Below are 18,501 nucleotides of genomic sequence, written 5' to 3'. Positions count from 1 at the left end.
AGGCAGATTGCATCACTCAAACATGAAGTATGATAACAGATCTTTCCCCATCCTCTGTATAGGGCTTTCCGCAATTGAGGGCCCAAAATAGACACCTTTTAGGCACAATAAAAGCATTATTTTTTTTTTTGGATTGGATCCCATTTGAATCTATACGATTAAAGCAGATGCCAAAATGCATCTGTTTGGCCAGATCTTTCCAGGAACAAAATAAGTGTGTCATTACATCTTTTGAGCCTATAAAAGAACATAATCCCAAAAATCTATTGAGTTACTAATTGAATCCAGGGTCATTTTACACATCATTTACACAATCAGCTTGAATCAGATGTATAAAAAAAAAAGTGTGAACCCAGCCTCAAGCAGCATCCAAACTGCATTCGGACATCCTCTCCCACATAAGTCTTTTTTTTTTTTTTTTTTAACACAGTAGGAACACAAGAGAAATGTTCCTTAGCAATAAACCAGGTTATAGTGCGGGTGAACCTAATTAAAAGAGGAAAAGAGGCACAACTTACCCAGGTCTGTGGTCCGGTTCCGGGTAGTATAGATTCCCCATTGCTAATATCCCCTGAGTAACGGGGGTGGGAACCGGTTTACAGAGCATCCCTGCCTCTGCCCTCTTCTGCTCTTATATGCCCACCTCATATATATTCATAGACCCTTCGCTCATGCGAGTACAAGGGAATATTGGAACATAGAGGATGAGGCAAAGAAGCTCTGTATACCGGCTCGTACATCAATTTTTCAGGGGATATAAATAATGGTGAATGCATTGCTCTGTACCCTGCAACATATACTTGGTAGTGGCTGTTCAGACTTCTGCAGCCTTGTCCCATTCCCTAATATCCCTACAAGCAGATCACTGCCATGCTCCCCTCTGATCTGATAATGACTGCCTATCCTAATGATTAGTTATGTGCTCAGTTAGATATAACCCTATCCTGTTCGTCCTAATGTCAACCCACACACGCTGTATCGCTTGTTCCATAATTGAATAAAGCAAGTTTGAAACATCAGCTATCTGGTGAGTGATCCATTCCATTTTCTCATAATCAGCTATATATAAGATTTAAAAAAATTATATAAATAAATATATATATATATATATATATATACACTCACACACACCCACCCCCTGAAAAGGATAGTTTCCTACTCAATGAGAGCTCTAAACAGCTGCTCTACCTTCATATCTCCGCAATGGAATGGCTGCCTACACACAAGTAAGCAGTATGTTTAGTAGGGTTGCAATCCAGATAAAACAAGGCTCAGTAGGACCCCATTTATTTGTTTGTTATGTATAAATAGAATAATGCCATGTATCCAAAGTACAAGGGACCCGGGGACAAGTACAGTGTACACACCGGTTTATACTGAGCCAATAACTAATTAAAAAATACTACAGCTACATTGGCAAAGGTGAAGCCAAGTAAAAAAGTTTTCTGGCTCAGTAAAGGGTAAAACGCATTTTTGCTAAAAGAAGAGCAGCCTGCAGCGACATCACTGCTCTTTGTGCAATGTCTTTGGCAGGGAACTACAGGTACAACGTCTCTGCTCAGTAACATCACCACCAAGCTGCCTGCAGCATTTCTGGGCTCGTAGTATGGAATATATCACACATAGCAAGAATAAGAAATCACTTATGTAAAAAGAGTACAAATGTGCCAGAGATGGATTGGAAAAACCTATTGAGGTGACACACTGGAAAAGAGAATTATCTAAACCATACCAGTGTAAGGAATCCTCTGGTCTTCACTCATGAGCACTGCAGGGCAGTGGGAACATCCTTAGAATGTCAAGGATTAAGAGCAATAGCAGTGATACAGCAGTAGGGGGGTCAGAGATGGACCAATGGTCACCACCTAAAGAGCAGTCCAGAATATTTCAGGCCAGAAGATGACATGGGAGCATTCTCAGAAATGGGGTAGGAACAAGAGGTAGGAACAAAAGTTATCAGGCGGACAATCCAAAGGCCAAGGCAGTAGCAAATTTGGGAACAAGGAGAAAGTTCCAGACATGAGTCAAATTATTGACTCAAATGCAACAATAGAAGTATGCCAACAAGAGCCTGGAAAAGATAAAGCTCAAGGCATGGAAGAAATCTTTCCATGTAAATAAGCTGGCAGGCCGAATGTTACGGTTTGGCATAGAGGCCGCTGTGCAACTGGATAAGCTACCACGAAGAACTGGAGCTAAAGCATGAGCTGTGGTAACTTATAGGACACGACTCTGGAACTGTAGTATGTAGGGGAGAAAAAAAGACAGATGTGGTGCTAATATAGTGCCGGTTATCCGTGGATAACGGATGGTTAGTAGAGATAAGAGCAGGTATGCCGTGAGTAGCTGGCCGTCGGTCCCGTCAGAGACGGTGGATAGGATTCTGTAGTATTTGTGGGAGGTAGGAATCCCGTCACGGGTCTCCTAAGCCTTCCCGTAGGGTGACGACTTCGGCGCTGCAGCGCTACACCGGCGGGGTGAAATTGCTCGGAGAGGGTACAGAGGATGGTGATGGCTTTTTATTGTATAATCATAAAAAGAATCAGTGCTTAGTTGGACAATGCGTTTCAGAGGGGCTCCCTCCTTCCTTTGTCAGGTCCGCATATGGAGGGAGCCCCTCCGAAACGCGTTGTCCAACTAAGCACTGATTCTTTTTATGATTATACAATAAAAAGCCATCACCATCCTCTGTACCCTCTCCGAGCAATTTCACCCCGCCGGTGTAGCGCTGCAGCGCCGAAGTCGTCACCCTACGGGAAGGCTGACGTGAATGGTAACATCCTCTGTACAGTTTTATAAATTATGTTGACGCTAAATAAGCAAATACATGTTACATTTTCTGAAATTTACAACTATACGTTAATTTATTTATTCTTTGAATGTAGTTTAATTTCTAGCAGCATGCTATATCTCCGCTATTCCAGTGAGGGTCCAAAAAGGTAACTATGTGTCTGAAAATAGGCAGTAGGGTTTCTGCCTCACATAGTGACTAGTCATACCTAGCCCCCATTCTTCACATGTACTTGAGTGCTTCTTTCCTGGACTGTTCATCCTTCAAGCTAGACATCAAAAGCACTGTTGGTGCACATTAAAAGTAGACCTCCAAAATATCCGGAAAGGATATGAGTTGCTTTCAATGTCATCTTTTGACAATCTATGAATGCCAGTTGGAAGGCATAAATGTATTTACAGCAAGCTGACCAGGCATACTGAGCCTTCAAGTGAGATTTCACCTACTGCCTATAACATATACTCTGGACACCAAGGCCACCGCAGAATTTCAACCTTTGGCACAGATCTATGCCTGGAGGCCTTGCCTTCACATTGTGCCCACCAGCTGTACACTGATCCTAAATACATGTTGGCAGCTGTTCTAGAATCACACCTTGTAGATGCCAACCACCTGTTACTCAGAATATAAATGAAACTCCAAAGGTTACAGCCTGTTACTTTTTTTCCAATGGTGATCTCTGCTCATCCTTACCTGGGCCATTGACATGATTAAACTTTTTGGGTGGTTGGTCTTGTAACTGGCATAAGGCTATAACAGTGCAGATTTAAAGGGTTAATTCGCTTCCCCATCCCCATCTAAGCGAACGCTGGGTGCTGCACAAAGTTTGCAGGGGTCCCAGCTGCAGGATACATTGATCTACTTTCTATAAGGAGGCACTGCGAAAAGGTGGCTTATATTCAAGGTTTATTCCAGTTTGGTTCTAAAAATCACACATTGTTGGGTGTCTGACCACACCACCACATGTCCAGATTTATATTAACTCTTCACAAAAGGAACAGTCATAGTAAATTCAAGGCTGTTAACCCTTTCTTTGGCATTTATAATTGTTGGACAGTATAGGGGGGAGACTTTTCAAAACCTGTCCAGAGGAAAAGTTATCCAGTTGCCCATAGCAACCAATCAGATCGCTTCTTTCATTTTGCAGAGGCCTTTTCAAAAGTGAAAGCAGCGATCTGATTGGTTGCTATGGGCAACTCAGCAACTTTTCCTCTGGACAGGTTTTGATAAACCTTCGGGAAGCGGTGGAACTGGAGATTCACATCATGGATGCACAGTCGACAAATCTGCTGCAATTGTGTGATGCCCTCCTAAAAATCTCTGAGGAATGTTTACAGCTACTTCTAGAAAGTATGCCAAGAAGAATAAAGGTCAAAAAGTTCCTACCTGGTACCACTAAGGTGAACCTAACAAAGTGGCCAGTGGCCAATGTGTATAAATGGTCTGGTGGGTTGAGTATGACTAGTATGTTTGTTGGCCTATACCCCAGTCTTATGTAAAGTCAGAAGAAGCACAGTTATTTTTCAATAAATGTATCAGGCAATCAGTTGCTTATAGGGACAACAATAGGTTGCACAAGACAGACCTTGCATAATACATTATCAATCTGTTTATCCAGATGCTTGTATATTCAAGCTGTATTTAGTAATAGCTAGACAACCTCTTTAAGACGTTTGCCAGGTCAGCATTTGCATTTACAGACAAATGTACTACTTCTGATTTCATTTTGTAACACATCCCATCTCTTTATTGCTGCTTGTCCGGTACACTTTAGATGCAGTGGTACTAATGATGTATGGCCCTACTGTATAGCAACATCTCCTGCTCTCTGCTGGTAATGGTTTTCTTTACCGCTCTAACACAGACCCAAATCGATGTTACTCAGCATTCTGCTGGCTGATTAGAGACCCAGAACAAGACGGGAGTTGGATGTATTTGCTCTGACAAAACACATCAATATGTTCTCTCTGACCACGGTTCTTTTACACCTCCACACAGTGGGTTTTTATACGAGCGCACATTCAAATATAGCTGGTGAGCAGTAAAAACACAGGACTGACACATTAGGAAAAACAAAGTTAACTTTTGTTATTACCAGTCAAAAGCAATCTACAATAAAAATTCCCAGCTGTCAAGTCGAGGTAAAAAGGATTCACATGTAACCCTTGTATGATAGGAAGAAAAGTGTTCATATTTGTTTTTCAGAGACAGCTTGGATTATGCGTAGTACAGTCCTGGGGATAAAGGTTTTTTGTGTTGGGTTAAAGCAGGGAACGCTTATCAAATACAATGGGCCTCATTTACTCAGCTGAAACCGACCATTTTTTGTCTGGTTATTTTGGTGCAGAGTGTCTTAGACACGTCTGCGCCAGTGTGCGCCTGGAAAATCCAACAAACCCGACATTGCACTGTGAAAAGCCGAAAAGGGGGCGTGGCCTGTCGCAAATGGGGCGTGGCCGGTCCAAAAAGGGGCATGGTTCACAATCCGACCGATTTACTATTGAATTCACAGAAAAGCCTGTGGGTAAATGGCTTGAAATATCGACCTAGAAAAAGCTGGTCAGAAAATGTTCCCGACTTTTCCCAATAGTAAATAAAGAGGGATCCTGCAAGTCTGAAACAACTTTTCCCACTAGTAAAATCCCGACACTCTTAGTAAATGAGGCCCAATGTCTCTAGCCTGCCTCCATAGTGCTATACAAGATAGTAATTACCCTAAAAATACATGACCCTGTTAAATAAACTGTACAGCAACACTACCTGTGAAGAGTCACAGGGTCGGTCCTGGTCTCCTCCAGAGTGATGCAGTCCAAGGCATTACAAGCCAGTCTCCGCACCATCAGTCATTGGTAATGGTTTGTATTACCAAGACTGCATGGATCTGGATGGGACTAAGACTGCCCCCAAGACTCTTCACAGACAGAATGCACAACTTTAAAATAAAATATAACCAAATTGCTGAATTATTTATTTATTTGCCTTATAGAAGGCTGTTTTACATGGAATTTGGAAAGTCTTGACACTCTTTCACATTTTGTTAAGTTGCTTTATTGTGTTAATAAAAGAAAATTCCAATAATAATCTGCACCCAATACCCCATCATGAGAATAGGAAAACAGAATTTTAGAATTTCTTAATTTTAAAAAAGGAAAAACTAAAATTTAGCCTGGACATAAGTATTCTGACCCTTTGCTATAACACATGAAAGTCAGCTCTGGTTCTTCCCATTTCTCCTGATCATCTCTTAGATGTTTCTACTCCTTGAATGGAGTCACCTGAGGTCAATTCAGTTGATTGGACAAGATTTGGAAAGACGCAGCCCTGTCTATATAAGGTCTCACAGCTAACAATGCATATTAGAGCAGAAACCAGGCCATGAGGAGAAAGAGCTGCCTGTACAGCTCAGAGACAGGATTGTGTGTGTGGAGGTACGGATCATGAGAGGGGTGCAAAAAAGTTCCCAAGAGCACATTGGTCTCCATAATTCTTAAATTGAAGTTTGAAACAACATCAATAATGCATATACTTATCTGCCATATTTGATTTATTACACTGTATGTGAGGATGGTTGTGACAAGCTCAAAGTATACTCAAAGAAACCACCACTGAAGAAAAGCACTACATACATACAAGCATTTCAAGAGTTTAGCACTAAAAATGCATTTGGAAGGAAGAACCATTTCTGGACACTGGATTGCAGCATTATTCTTTAACAATGGTTTCAATGTACTTTGAACTTTCTGACAAAATCGCCACCAATACCAATTGACTACTGGAAGAGCAGTAGTCCTCCTTGTGGATTTAAGTCCTGTGTACTTATTCCACACCTGTACATCATATGGGGCATTGTGCATTTTTAATATCACCTACAGGAAAGGTTATATAACAAATAAGAATTAAATCAAAAGTTTTAATGTAATTTTTCATGCTCGACCATCTTGTGGGTCCATCACCCTTGACCTGTGTTCATTATCTGTACATTATCTATCTATCTATATATATATATATATATATATATATATAACTCAATGTGTGTGTATGTATGTGTGTATGTTCCAGCATCACATCCAAACGGCTAAAGATATTAACATGAAACTTGGCACAAATGTTACTTATATGTCAACAACAAACATTTAACCCTTACTCACCCCCATTTGCCAGGGTCAGGGTTTTTATTTAAAGTACCATACAAGTCTATGGGAAATATATGTTACTGCATAACTTCCAAACGGCTAGAGATATTTTGACAATACTTGGTCACATGTTACTTCTATGTCCACTTAAAATATAAGATAGTTAATGTAACCCTTAACTACCCCCATTTGTGAGGGTCAGGGTTTTTGTTTAAAGTCCCATGCAAATCAATGGGAAATGTATGTCAATAATACCTGGTACTCATTGCTTGTTTGTCGAATATAAATATATGATAGTTAAATTAACCCTTAACTACACCCTTATATAAAAGATGGGTTTTTGTTTCAAGTCCCATGCAAGTATATGGGATTTCCAGTACCTTACTCCACAAGCTACGCTCTGCATCTTCTGGTGAATGTGTCAGTCCGGCTTGCAATCCACAACTCATCTCACAAAGACGCGTCTATATTTTATGCCCCACCCCTTTTATTATCTACCCTTTTTGTGCATCGGTCTGACTTGCAAATCACGCCCAGTCCCACAAAGCCATGTCCCCTTCTATTTTCAGCTTACAATACAGTATCTTCATCACAAATCAGTCCCACCTGAGGACAGGATATGAGGATGGGGCATAAGGATGGGATATAAGGTCGGGATAGGAGGACGGGATAGGAGGACGGGATGTGAGGACGGGATATGAGGTCGGGATATGAAGATGGGATGTGAGGACGAGATATGAGGACGGGATAGGAGGTTGGGATAGAGGAACGGGATATGAGGTCAGGATATGAAGGCGGGATAGGATGACGGGATATGAGGTCGAGATATGATGACAAGATAGGAGGACTGGATATGAGGACGGGATATGAGGATGGGATATGAGGTTCAGATATGAGGACGGGATATGAGGTTGGGATAAGACAATATATGAGCACGGGATATGAAGTCAAAAGCTTCCTCCTTTGTTGATTTTCCTCCACAACAAGGATTAGGAAGGAAAAACCGGGAAACACCGGATACTTAGCTAGTATAATAAAAAGCCCCCTGTGTATAAGTTACCTGATAAAGAGTTCCTAACAAACTTGAAAGGCATTGTGATAAAATAAAGCAACTACTTCATGGTCTTCTAAAGTTTACAAGCGCAATGATAAAAAGGCCTATTTCTACAACCATTGTGTTCCAACCCATGTCTTCTTTATTACCGTTCACTGGCTCGCTTGTATCTGCCTAGATAAAGAGGACATGGATTGGACTTGGGCTTTTGTTATGCTGGGGACACCCTCTGGGCTTTTAAACCTCATTTGCACAATAACAAAAAGTCTTCTATCCGGGCGCTGAAAAGATTATGGAGATATAAAAAGTACTGCCTAGAATCATGATGACTAGCCCTGTCTAATCATGTGCTTATATACACCTCTATTTTCATGCAGACAGGTCTGCTTTAAAAGGTTAAATGGTACTCCGCTGCCCCAACGTTCGGCACGACCACGTCCCTTATGACGTCACACCACCCCCCTTAATGCAAGTTCCCCTCCCATAGACTTGCATTGAGGGGCATAGTGTGATGCCACAAGGGGCGTCGTCGTGACGTTACGACCCACGCCGCCGGCACTCAGCGCTCTAAACGAACGCTGGTTGCTGCACAGAGATTGCGGGGGTCCCAGCTGCGGGACCCCCACGATTAGACATCTTATCCCCTATCCTTTGGATAGGGACAGAGTACCCCTTTAACAACAAATTATACAAAATGTGCCACAGAAATCTGAGTAGTGCGAAAGGGTTTAAGTGTCAAAGAGCCCTCCATGAGATCACAGACTTCCCCAGTTTGATCTTCTCCTGCGTTGATCACTTTGACTGAATTCCATATTTAAGAAAAATATTCCACTTACTGGCTCAATTTTTAGTGCACTTCTGTAGCTGCCAAACAAAGAAGCTTGGGCTTTTAAGAAAGCTTGTGCCACACCATCTCCTGTTGTTGTGGATACCTTTCTCAGCCTGTTCTTCAATGCCGATACCTGGTAATATAAAAGACTATTATATCAATTGAGAAAAAACAAAAATACCCAGTGAAAAACATAACATAAAAGTATAGTATGGAAGTCAAACATAATAAAACTTAATTATAGTTTGTAACCATTAGTGAGCTAAATTATCATTAAAGGGGTACTCCACATAAACTTATCTTCTATCCACAGGACAGGGGTTTAGAGTCTGCACATAAGGGGGTTCAAAAGAAAATGATGGTCCAGCACATGAAGAAATGCAGCTTTATTTCGGAACTTGACACATCACAAGTAAAATTTGTTATAAAAGATTTTACCTGTGATGTGTCAAGTTCCGAAATAAAGCAGCATTTCTTCATGTGCTGGACCATTGTTTCCTTTTAAAGCTGTATCGATCTGTGATTATCTGTTTCTGGCCATGAGGCGCCTGTCCCTTCCCTCCGGGACTTGCTATTCCCCGCTGAGTGCTACACAACATTAGCCCCCACTTTCTGAGGTGCTAAACAGTGACGGCCTGCTCAGCTAATCACCGACTGAGATGCAACCCCATGAACAGGGAATACCTTTATCTGAAATGGAGTACCACTTTAATTATATCCACCGCCATATACACAACAACTGGACCAGGAGGACAGTAGGCAGGATGGATGCTAGGAGCCTAGTTATGACAGATTTTCAGATTTGAAGGGGTACAGAGGAAAAAAATATATATATTCAAATCAATTGGTGCCTGAAGGTTAAACAGATTTGTAAATGACTTCTATTAAAAATTTTTAATGCTTTCATTACTTATCAGCAGCTGTATGCTCCAGGGGACGTTGTGTAGTTCCTTCCAGTCTGACCACAGTGCTCTCTACTGACACCTCTGTCCATGTCAGAAATTGTCTAGAAGTGTGCACCCCTCCCTGGTATGGATCGCAGTCCAGCGCTACAAGGTGGCTGCCTGTCACAAACGCACAGAGGGCAGCAGAGGTAAAACCAAGCAGGTTTATTGGGTAAAATACATAGAGACAACACGTTTCGCAAGGCTCCCCTTGCTTCGTCAGGGGAGCCTTGCGAAATGCATGGTCTCTATATGCATTTTACCCAATAAACCTGCTTGGTTTTACCTCTGCTGCCCTCTGTGCATTTGTGACAGGCAGCCACCTTGTAGCGCCGGACTGCGATCCACACCAGTGAGGGGTGCACACCTCTCAATACCTTTGATTCACCAGACCGCCATCATCGATGACCAGGACCAGGACGCAAGGCAGCCACAAGGATCTACTTTGAGTATATATACTTATCCATGTGCATTACAGTGTTGTGCCTGCAGCGCAAAACACTGAAAGGTGAGTGGGCAATCTCACCGTATATCTGATAGCACAAACCAGTCATTTTTTCACTATTCTGACAATTATTGTGAAACTGCTACACCTAGAGAGCGCCTCTTTTTTCAGTTCCCTTTCTACATGTATCCCAGAAACTGTCTAGAGCAGGAGCAAATCCTTATAGCAAACCTCTCCTGCTCCAGACAGTTCCTGACACAGACAGAGGTGGAAGCAGAGGGCACTTTGGTCAGACTAGAAAGAACTACACAACTTCCTCTGGAGCATACAGCAGCTGATAAGCACTAGACCTGCCTGAAACACATCAGCATCAGTTAAAGAGGTACTCCGGTGGAAAACCTTTTTTTTTTTTTTTTAAATCAACTGATGTTTAAATCAACTGATGCCAGAAAGTTAAACAGATTTGTAAATTACTTCTATTAAAAAATATTAATCCTTCCAGTACTTATTAGCCGCTGTATAAGGGTACGTTCACACTACAGAATTGCCGCAGAATTTCCGGGCGGAATTCCGCAGGCGCAATTCCGCAGTGTGAACTTTAACATTAGTGTGAACGGGTCTCCGCGAGACCCGTCCACACTGCGGAATTTCAGCGGCGGACATTTCCGCCGCTGAAAGTGTTCCGCGCAAAGAAAGAGCATGTTCATTCTTTGTGCGGAATCCGCGAGCACTGCATAGCCGTCAATGGTGACAGCTCAGTGCCCCGCGGCCCTAGCGCCGAAGTATTCGGCCAGGCGGAATCTCCGCTCGCTGAATTCAGCGAGCGGAGATTCCGCAGTGTGAACGAGCCCTAATACAGAGGAAGTTCTTTTCTTTCGGGATTTATTTTCTGTCACGACCACAGTGCTCTCTGCTGACACCTCTGTCCATGTCAGGAACTGTCCAGGATACAAGCAAATCCCCATAGCAAACCTATACTGCTCTGGAAAGTTCCTGATACGGACAGAGGTGTCAGCAGAGAGCACTGTGGTCGTGACAGAAAAGAAAGCCCAAAAGAAAATAATTTCTTCTGAATTATACAGATGCTACTAAGTGCTGGAAGGATTAAGAATTTTTATTATAAGTCATTTACAAATCTGCTTAACATTCTGGCACCAGTTGATTAAAAAATAAATAAATAAAAGTTTACCACCGGAGTACCCCTTTAGCATCGCATGTGTCCTCTGTATTGGTTTTCTGTAACCACATTTGTGAAAAAAGCCACATTTTATCTTCTAGAGCAGTGGTCTACAACTTGCGGACCTCCAGATGTTGCAAAACTACAACACCCAGCATGCCCGGACAGCCAACGGCTGTCCGGGCATGCTGGGGGTTGTAGTTTTGCAACATCTGGAGGTCCGCAGGTTGAAGACCACTGTTCTAGAGATAAATGATTTTTATGTTTGCCTGCATAGCTATGTGTTATCTGGACCTCTGTGCCCTCCTGTTGCAGGAGTAGTGAATCGGATTAGTGTGTGTGTGTGTACACATAATTTTTGTTCCAAATTGGGGTGAGGTGTCTTAAGAGCCAGTACTTGTATTTTATCTATCCCCCGTGAATCTACAGCAAAATTCACTTATTTGTCATTGATTTGCAGTGAGAAAATGTTCTCTATGTGGATACTGGGCAGCTGCTGACTGGGTACAAATACACTATGTAGTTCAACATTATAAACATAATATTTGTATTTTGTTGCAATAAACAAACAACAAAACAAAAACTTTTCACAATAGAAACAAACACGACAAATATTTACAAAATATAAACAACAAATATCCTATAACTCCAAAGAATCCCTCTATATAGAGCAGCCATATTGTCGGGGGGTAATTCTAATTAGCCTTTAGAAACAACTGAGCACAAAAACCCCATTTAATGGTATGTAGTACATTTATTAAGTGAAAAACAACAACAGTACATCAGAGCAGACACTGATAATGCGCCTATAAATACACGTATAAAAAATCCCCCTGCCGATCATAAAATAAAGGCGATACCGGTAATTAAAGGCGCAGTCTTTGTGAAGCTCATTCATCTGAAATTGTTGCTGTGTTAAAATAGAAATGTCATTTTTGCAGATTTTCCTTGAAGTCGGCTCAAGTCAGAAACACTTACTGCTAAGTGAGGTCACACCAGCGCACGAACGGATCAAACTGATATGTAGTGCAAGTCTTCCTCCGCGCCCCACGTAAATATCACTGAAGGTTATTTTAATTAAGCAGGAATGTGCAAACGGAACCTTTTGAGAAAATTAATGTGACCACCGAGAATCTCCCCATTAGGAGGATGCAGGATATTTTGTCAGCTAATTCACTGTCCGGCCATAATTAACTTAAGTCGTTAGAGCCATTTGGATCCATTTCCATTCACAAGCATCCGGGGTGGAGCCCTAAAGAAATTACGATTTAAAGGGGTATTCCGCCCCTAGACATCTTATCCCCTACCCAAAGGATAGGGGATAAGATGTCAGATCGCCGCGGTCCCGCTGCTGGGGACCCCCGGGATCCCCGCTGCGGCACCCCGCTATCATTACAGCACAGAGCGAGTTCGCTCTGTGCGTAATGACGGGCGATACAGGGGCCGGAGCAGCGTGACGTCATGGTGCCGCCCCTCGTGACATGACAGCCCGTCCCCTTAATGCAAGTCTATGGGAGGGGGCGTGACGACCGCCACGCCCCCTCCCATAGATTTGTATTGAAAGGGGCGGGTCGTGACATCACAAGGGGCGGAGCCGTGACGTAACGATGCTCCGGCCCCTGTACCGCCCATCATTACGTGCAGAGCGAACTCGCTCTGTGCTGTAATGATAGCGCGGTGCCGCAGTGGGGATCCAGGGGTCCACAGCAGCGGGACCGCGACGATCTGACATCTTATCCCCTATCCTTTGGATAGGGGATAAGATGTCTGGGGGCGGAATACCCTTTTAAGGTTGGACCATAAGATCCATGTACTCCCCAGCATGCAATTTAAGAAAGAGTGTGTGTTCGTAATGAATACGTAATAACTAGATCACATCACATAATACAATCAAAACAGGATGACCGTAAATTCAGGAGTTTGTCCGGCGCAGAGAGGAACCATCAGGGAGCCAGATAAAATCAATGGATTTATTAGATGCAACGCGTTTCGCTGCGCATGCGCAGCTTCATCAGGCAACAAATTGTTTTGATTCTACTTCTACCCAGGAGGGCTGCAGTGGACCTTTACATATATTCATTCTATACTTTACCTTGTTGTGTGTGGGCGCACAACCAACTCTGGTAAGCGGCTTGGGAATTACCGTCCCCTTCCCCCACTAACAAGACCTGCTGATCCCGCACATGAGGCGCCTTCCTCCCTCTCTCTAGATATCACAAAATACAGTAATGCTGTACTTCTGGGCTATATACGGTGCAAAGCCTATCGGAAAATGAAGTCAGAAGTAATTCTGCACTGAGCAGATTCATTGGGGGGGTATTTATCAATTTTGCCTGTTGACCATTTCTTTTCTTTTTACCCTTTTTTTTTTTTCCACTTGTTTTCGTGGACAAGCACCACATTTATCATTTGGCGCAAGTTGTTAGTAATTTTGGCTCAAATGTTGAAATCAGCTGTTCACAGCGCCTTTTACACAGAACTTACCGCAACAGAGGACGGCGTATTTTACCTTATAGAGCGGTCGAAGTCCCTCCTGCAGTATATCAGCAAGCGACATGAGTTATTTTCTTTTGTGGGGTTTATAGCCACCATGTGAAATGGATTTTATTTTCAACTTGGGTATTTTTTTTGTTTTTTTTGTTACTTTAGTGCAGTGGTTTTCAACCTGCAGACCTCCAGATGTTGCAAAACTACAATTCCCAGCATGCCCGGACAGCCGTTGGCTGTCCGGGCATGCTGGGAGTTGTAATTTTGCAACATCTGGAGGTCCGCAGGTTGGAGACCACTGCTTTAGCCGTATATACTCGAGTATAAGCCGACCCGAATATAAGCCGATCATCATCACCCTGTCATCATCCCCCCTTCATCATCACCGCCTGTCATCCCCTTATCATCCCACACCCCCCCTTCATCATCCCCTTGTCATCATCCCACACCCCTCCCCTTCATCATCCCCTTGTCATCATCCCCTTGTCATCATCCCCTTGTCGTCACCATCCCCACCCCCCCTTCATCATCCCCTTGTCATAATCCCACACCCCCCTTCATCATCCCCTTGTCATCATCCCACACCCCCCCTTCATCATCCCCTTGTCATCATCACCACATGTCATCATCACCCCCCCCCCTTCATCATCATCGCTTGTCAATGTCTGATACAGTGGTCTTCAACCTGCAGACCTCCAGATGTTTTAAAACTACAACTTCCAGCAAGCTGGGAGTTGTAGGGCTTGCTGGGAGTTGTAGTTTTGAAACCTCTGGAGGTCCGTAGGTTGAAGACCACTGCGGCCTTCGACATCATCCAGACCCCTCTCACCCCCTTTAGTTTTGTACTCCCCTCCGCTCGGCGGGACGTTAGGGTGCGCTGGTCCGGTGCTGCAGGACTGTCCGGTAGGGAGGTCGTCCGGTGGGATAGTCGTTCCGGGCTGCTATCTTCACCGGGGGGCCTCTTCTCCGCTCTTCGGGGCCCGGAATAGAGGCGTTGCCTTGACAACAACGCAGAGGGACGTTGGTAATGAACGTCCCTCTGCGCCGTTGTCAAGGCAACGTGACTATTCCGGGGCCGGGCCCGAAGCACGGAGAAGAGGGCCCCCCCCCCGGTGAAGATGGCAGCCCGGAACCACTATCCCACCGGACGAACTCCCCACCGGACAGTCCTGCAGCACCGGACCAGTGCACCCTAACGTCCCGCCGAGCGGAGGTGAGTACAAAACTAAAGGTGGAGGTCCGCAGGTTGAAGACCACTGAGGTCGGAGAGTTCACTCGAGTATAAGCCGAGGGGGGTGTTTTCAGCATGAAAAATCATGCTGAAAAACTCGGCTTATACTCGAGTATATACGGTACTTACCTTTCCTGAACCTGTGTGGCCATGTCCAATGCTGGCTCAACAGAGGGTGAAGGTTCCTCAGAGACAACTATGTCGCAGGATAGTATTGAGCAGCCCTGGAGGCGTCGCTGTTTTCACAAATTATTTTATTTTTTTTATGTATTTTGACGCCTTTACATTTTCTGACATTGGTAAGTGTGTTTTCCATGTGCAAAATTTCTTGGCGGGGATTTGTGCCAAAAAAAACGGGATTTGCACCAAAATTCGATTGGCACAAATGATGAATTACTGACTAAAGTTAAAATCACACACAGGACCGTGTGATTTTGAGAAAGTTGTAAAAGTGACAGTGGAGAAGATGCACCAAACTTTGGCGCAAAAAGACACTGCACAAAAGTATTGCGCCAAAGTTACGTGAAAAAAACACATAAATCCTTTGATAAATACCCCCCATTATACCTATACAATGTGAAAAGAGAAAAAATGCCCTGTCTGTACTACATGCTTACGGAAAAATTGCATAGTGTATTGGGAAAATGCACACAAAACTCTTTATGGCAGCTATTTATTGTAGTCGATTTCAGCAGTCTATGGAAAGGAAAAATAAGTTGGAAAAATACAACCTTAAAGGAGTCAAACATATGGAGAAAACTGAAAATAGGAAAAAAAATAAGACTACAAAATTGGTCCACTTTTTTTTTTTTTAAAGTTTTGTTGAAATCTTCGACCACAATATCAAACATACTCCTGTATTTTTCTGTGTATTAGTCCCTGTTCACACATACATCATCTGCTGTGAATTTTCCATAGCGGATATAGATTTGCTGCAGGCCCTTTCAGGTCAATGAGTAATGACATAATCTGCTGCAGAATTACGTACATGGGATTTTACCCTTAGGGTACGTTCACACAGAACTGGAATGTTGCAGAATTGTTGCAGATTTTAACATCCCTAACTGAAAAAATATACAGCAAATCTGTAGCATTTCAGTCCTATGTGAACATACCCTAATTCTATAGATTGGTGCTGCAGAGTGCATCTAAAATATTCAAATAGAGTCAAATGATACATAAAGATTAGGTATTCATAGGATTGAAAATTCTAATGTGGATATTTCTTAAAAATGGTGGAATCAGCCGGTGTATGAAAGGACATTCTGCTTGTGTCATTTCAAAACGGGTTTCCCCAGGAAGACACAGATATTGCAGTTGAACAATTAAAGGTTATTTATTTTTTTTATTTTTTTATATTCATGAAAAGTTTGCCAACAGGAAGCCCCTCTGGAAATTTTTAATGAAAGCCAGAAAAAAAAAAAAACTTTAATGCTACTGATAAGTATTATGACTTTCCTAAGTGGTCACTGGGGACCAAAATCAGACCACCACCAGAGGCCCCACCAAGTCAGGATGTGCCAAAGTAACTGATGGCACTGGATCAGGTGCCATTCTCAACATAACTGTCTATACGCCTGTGCATTTGCACTTAAAGGGGTACTCCGCCCCTAGACATCTTATCCCCTATCCAAAGGATAGGGGATAAGATGTCTGATCGTGGGGGTCCTGCCACCTGGGATTAAAGGGGTACTCCACCCCTAGACATCTTATCACCTATCCAAAGCATAGGGGATAAGATGTCTTACCGTGGGGGTCCCACAATCTCTCCTGCAGTACCCGCTTGTCATCAGCTGCTGGAGCGAAGATTGCTCCATGCTGATGACTCACCATACAGGGGCGGTAGTATTGTGACGTCACGGTCAAACCCCCTCAATGCAAGTGTATGGAGGGGCGTGGCAACCGTCACACCCACTCCCATAGACTTGTATATAGGGGGTTGGATGTGACATCATGAGGGGGTGGGGCCATGATGTCACAATACTCCGGCCCCTGTATCGTAAGTCATTAGCACGGAGTGAGCTTTGCTCCTGCAGCTGATGACAAGCGGGTACTGCAGGAGAGATTGTGGGACCCCCACGGTAAGACATCTTATCCCCTATGCTTTGGATAGGTGATAAGATGTCTAGGGGTGGAGTACCCCTTTAATTTTTAGTATGGCAATCCACACAGTGTACATTCAGTCTTTACATTAGTTAGTACAATAGTGATAATGAAGAGTTCATTGACTGTTTCACTTTTACAGGATTTGATCACTTAAAGGAGTTTTACAAGCCTTACAAAATTGATGGCCTATCCTTGGCCATGGAGTGCTGTAGCCTGTTCAATGTTACTTCTGCTCATCCTTGCATCAACATACTAATAGTAAAGGCAGTACAAGGTACTAGTGTTGCCCTATTCACTTACCTTACAATAGGCTCAAGTTTGTAAGGCTAAATAACCTTAAGGCTAAGTTTCCACTTTTTTTTTTTTTTCTGGCAGCTTTTGGAATACTGCCACTGCAGTTTTTGTGGCCAAAGTCAGAAGTGGATCCATAAGGGAGGAGAAGTGTAAATCCTTCCTTTATATGTCCTATTCGTTTTTAATACACTTCTGGCTTTGGCTCAAAAACTGCAGTGATAGTTTTCCAAAAACTGCCAGAAAAAAAAACAAGTGGAAACTTAGCCTTAAAGTTTCATATTGATTTGTAACTATTTATTTATCTGCCAGCATACAAATACAAATGTTAAGCTACCTAGATTGGACTGCGTGGACAAGCAACAGCACACAAGCCAAAGCTCAAAGTTGAATGAATTTATGGGGTTAAAGGGGTACTCCTCAATACAAGTCTATAGGAGGGGGCGTGACAGCCACCACGTCCCTTCCCACAGACGTGCATTAAGGGGGCGTGGCTGTGACATCACAACCCCCGCAGCCCGCACCCAGTGTTCAGAAATTTTTTTTTCCAGACACTGGAGCAGTGGCGTACCGCTTTAAAACACCATTGAACCCACAAATCCTGATGTGACAAAGCTTCCCTAGAAGCTAACAAGTTTGATAGACATCTGGGTATGGGAAATGCCAAGAGGACACTTTCCACCTTAAGTTCTAATGCGATCACATTTACTGATAGAGAGACTAATGGGGCGTTATCGCCCAACATTAGGACTCTCTTGCTTTGTGGCTCAATAGGTGTGAAACTCTAAAGTCTCAATCCAGAATCTAGCATAAAGCAATGGAAGAAAAGGAACACTGCTTATAATGCTGGAATGGAAAGCTCAACAAGAAGTAGACATTCATAGTCCACATTCACACAATGGTGTCACATAGAAAACAAATGCTCTTGATGTTCATACCAACAAATAATATAAAAATGCTGACCAGTTCTGCGTGCTTCCAAAAACAAACTGATCTCATGAGGTGTGAATAAT

General features: G+C 43.1%; 1 protein-coding gene across 9 annotated transcripts in view; it reads right to left on the bottom strand.

The window, feature by feature from the left end:
* The window catches only part of DENND1A (DENN domain containing 1A), an 810,600-nt gene that overhangs the window by 245,774 nt on the left and 546,325 nt on the right, over positions 1-18,501 (bottom strand). For all 9 annotated transcript variants that reach the window (XM_056541264.1, XM_056541257.1, XM_056541259.1 and 6 more), the window contains one exon: positions 8,815-8,940. In XM_056541264.1, the coding sequence (XP_056397239.1) occupies positions 8,815-8,940 (126 nt within the window). The remainder of the gene's footprint in view (positions 1-8,814; positions 8,941-18,501) is intronic.

This window comes from Hyla sarda, chromosome 9 (genome assembly GCF_029499605.1).
Source record: "Hyla sarda isolate aHylSar1 chromosome 9, aHylSar1.hap1, whole genome shotgun sequence".
Classification (NCBI taxonomy): domain Eukaryota; kingdom Metazoa; phylum Chordata; class Amphibia; order Anura; family Hylidae; genus Hyla; species Hyla sarda.
The sequence above is the reverse complement of the archived record's forward strand: the minus strand, read 5'-3'. Positions and strand labels throughout refer to the sequence as shown.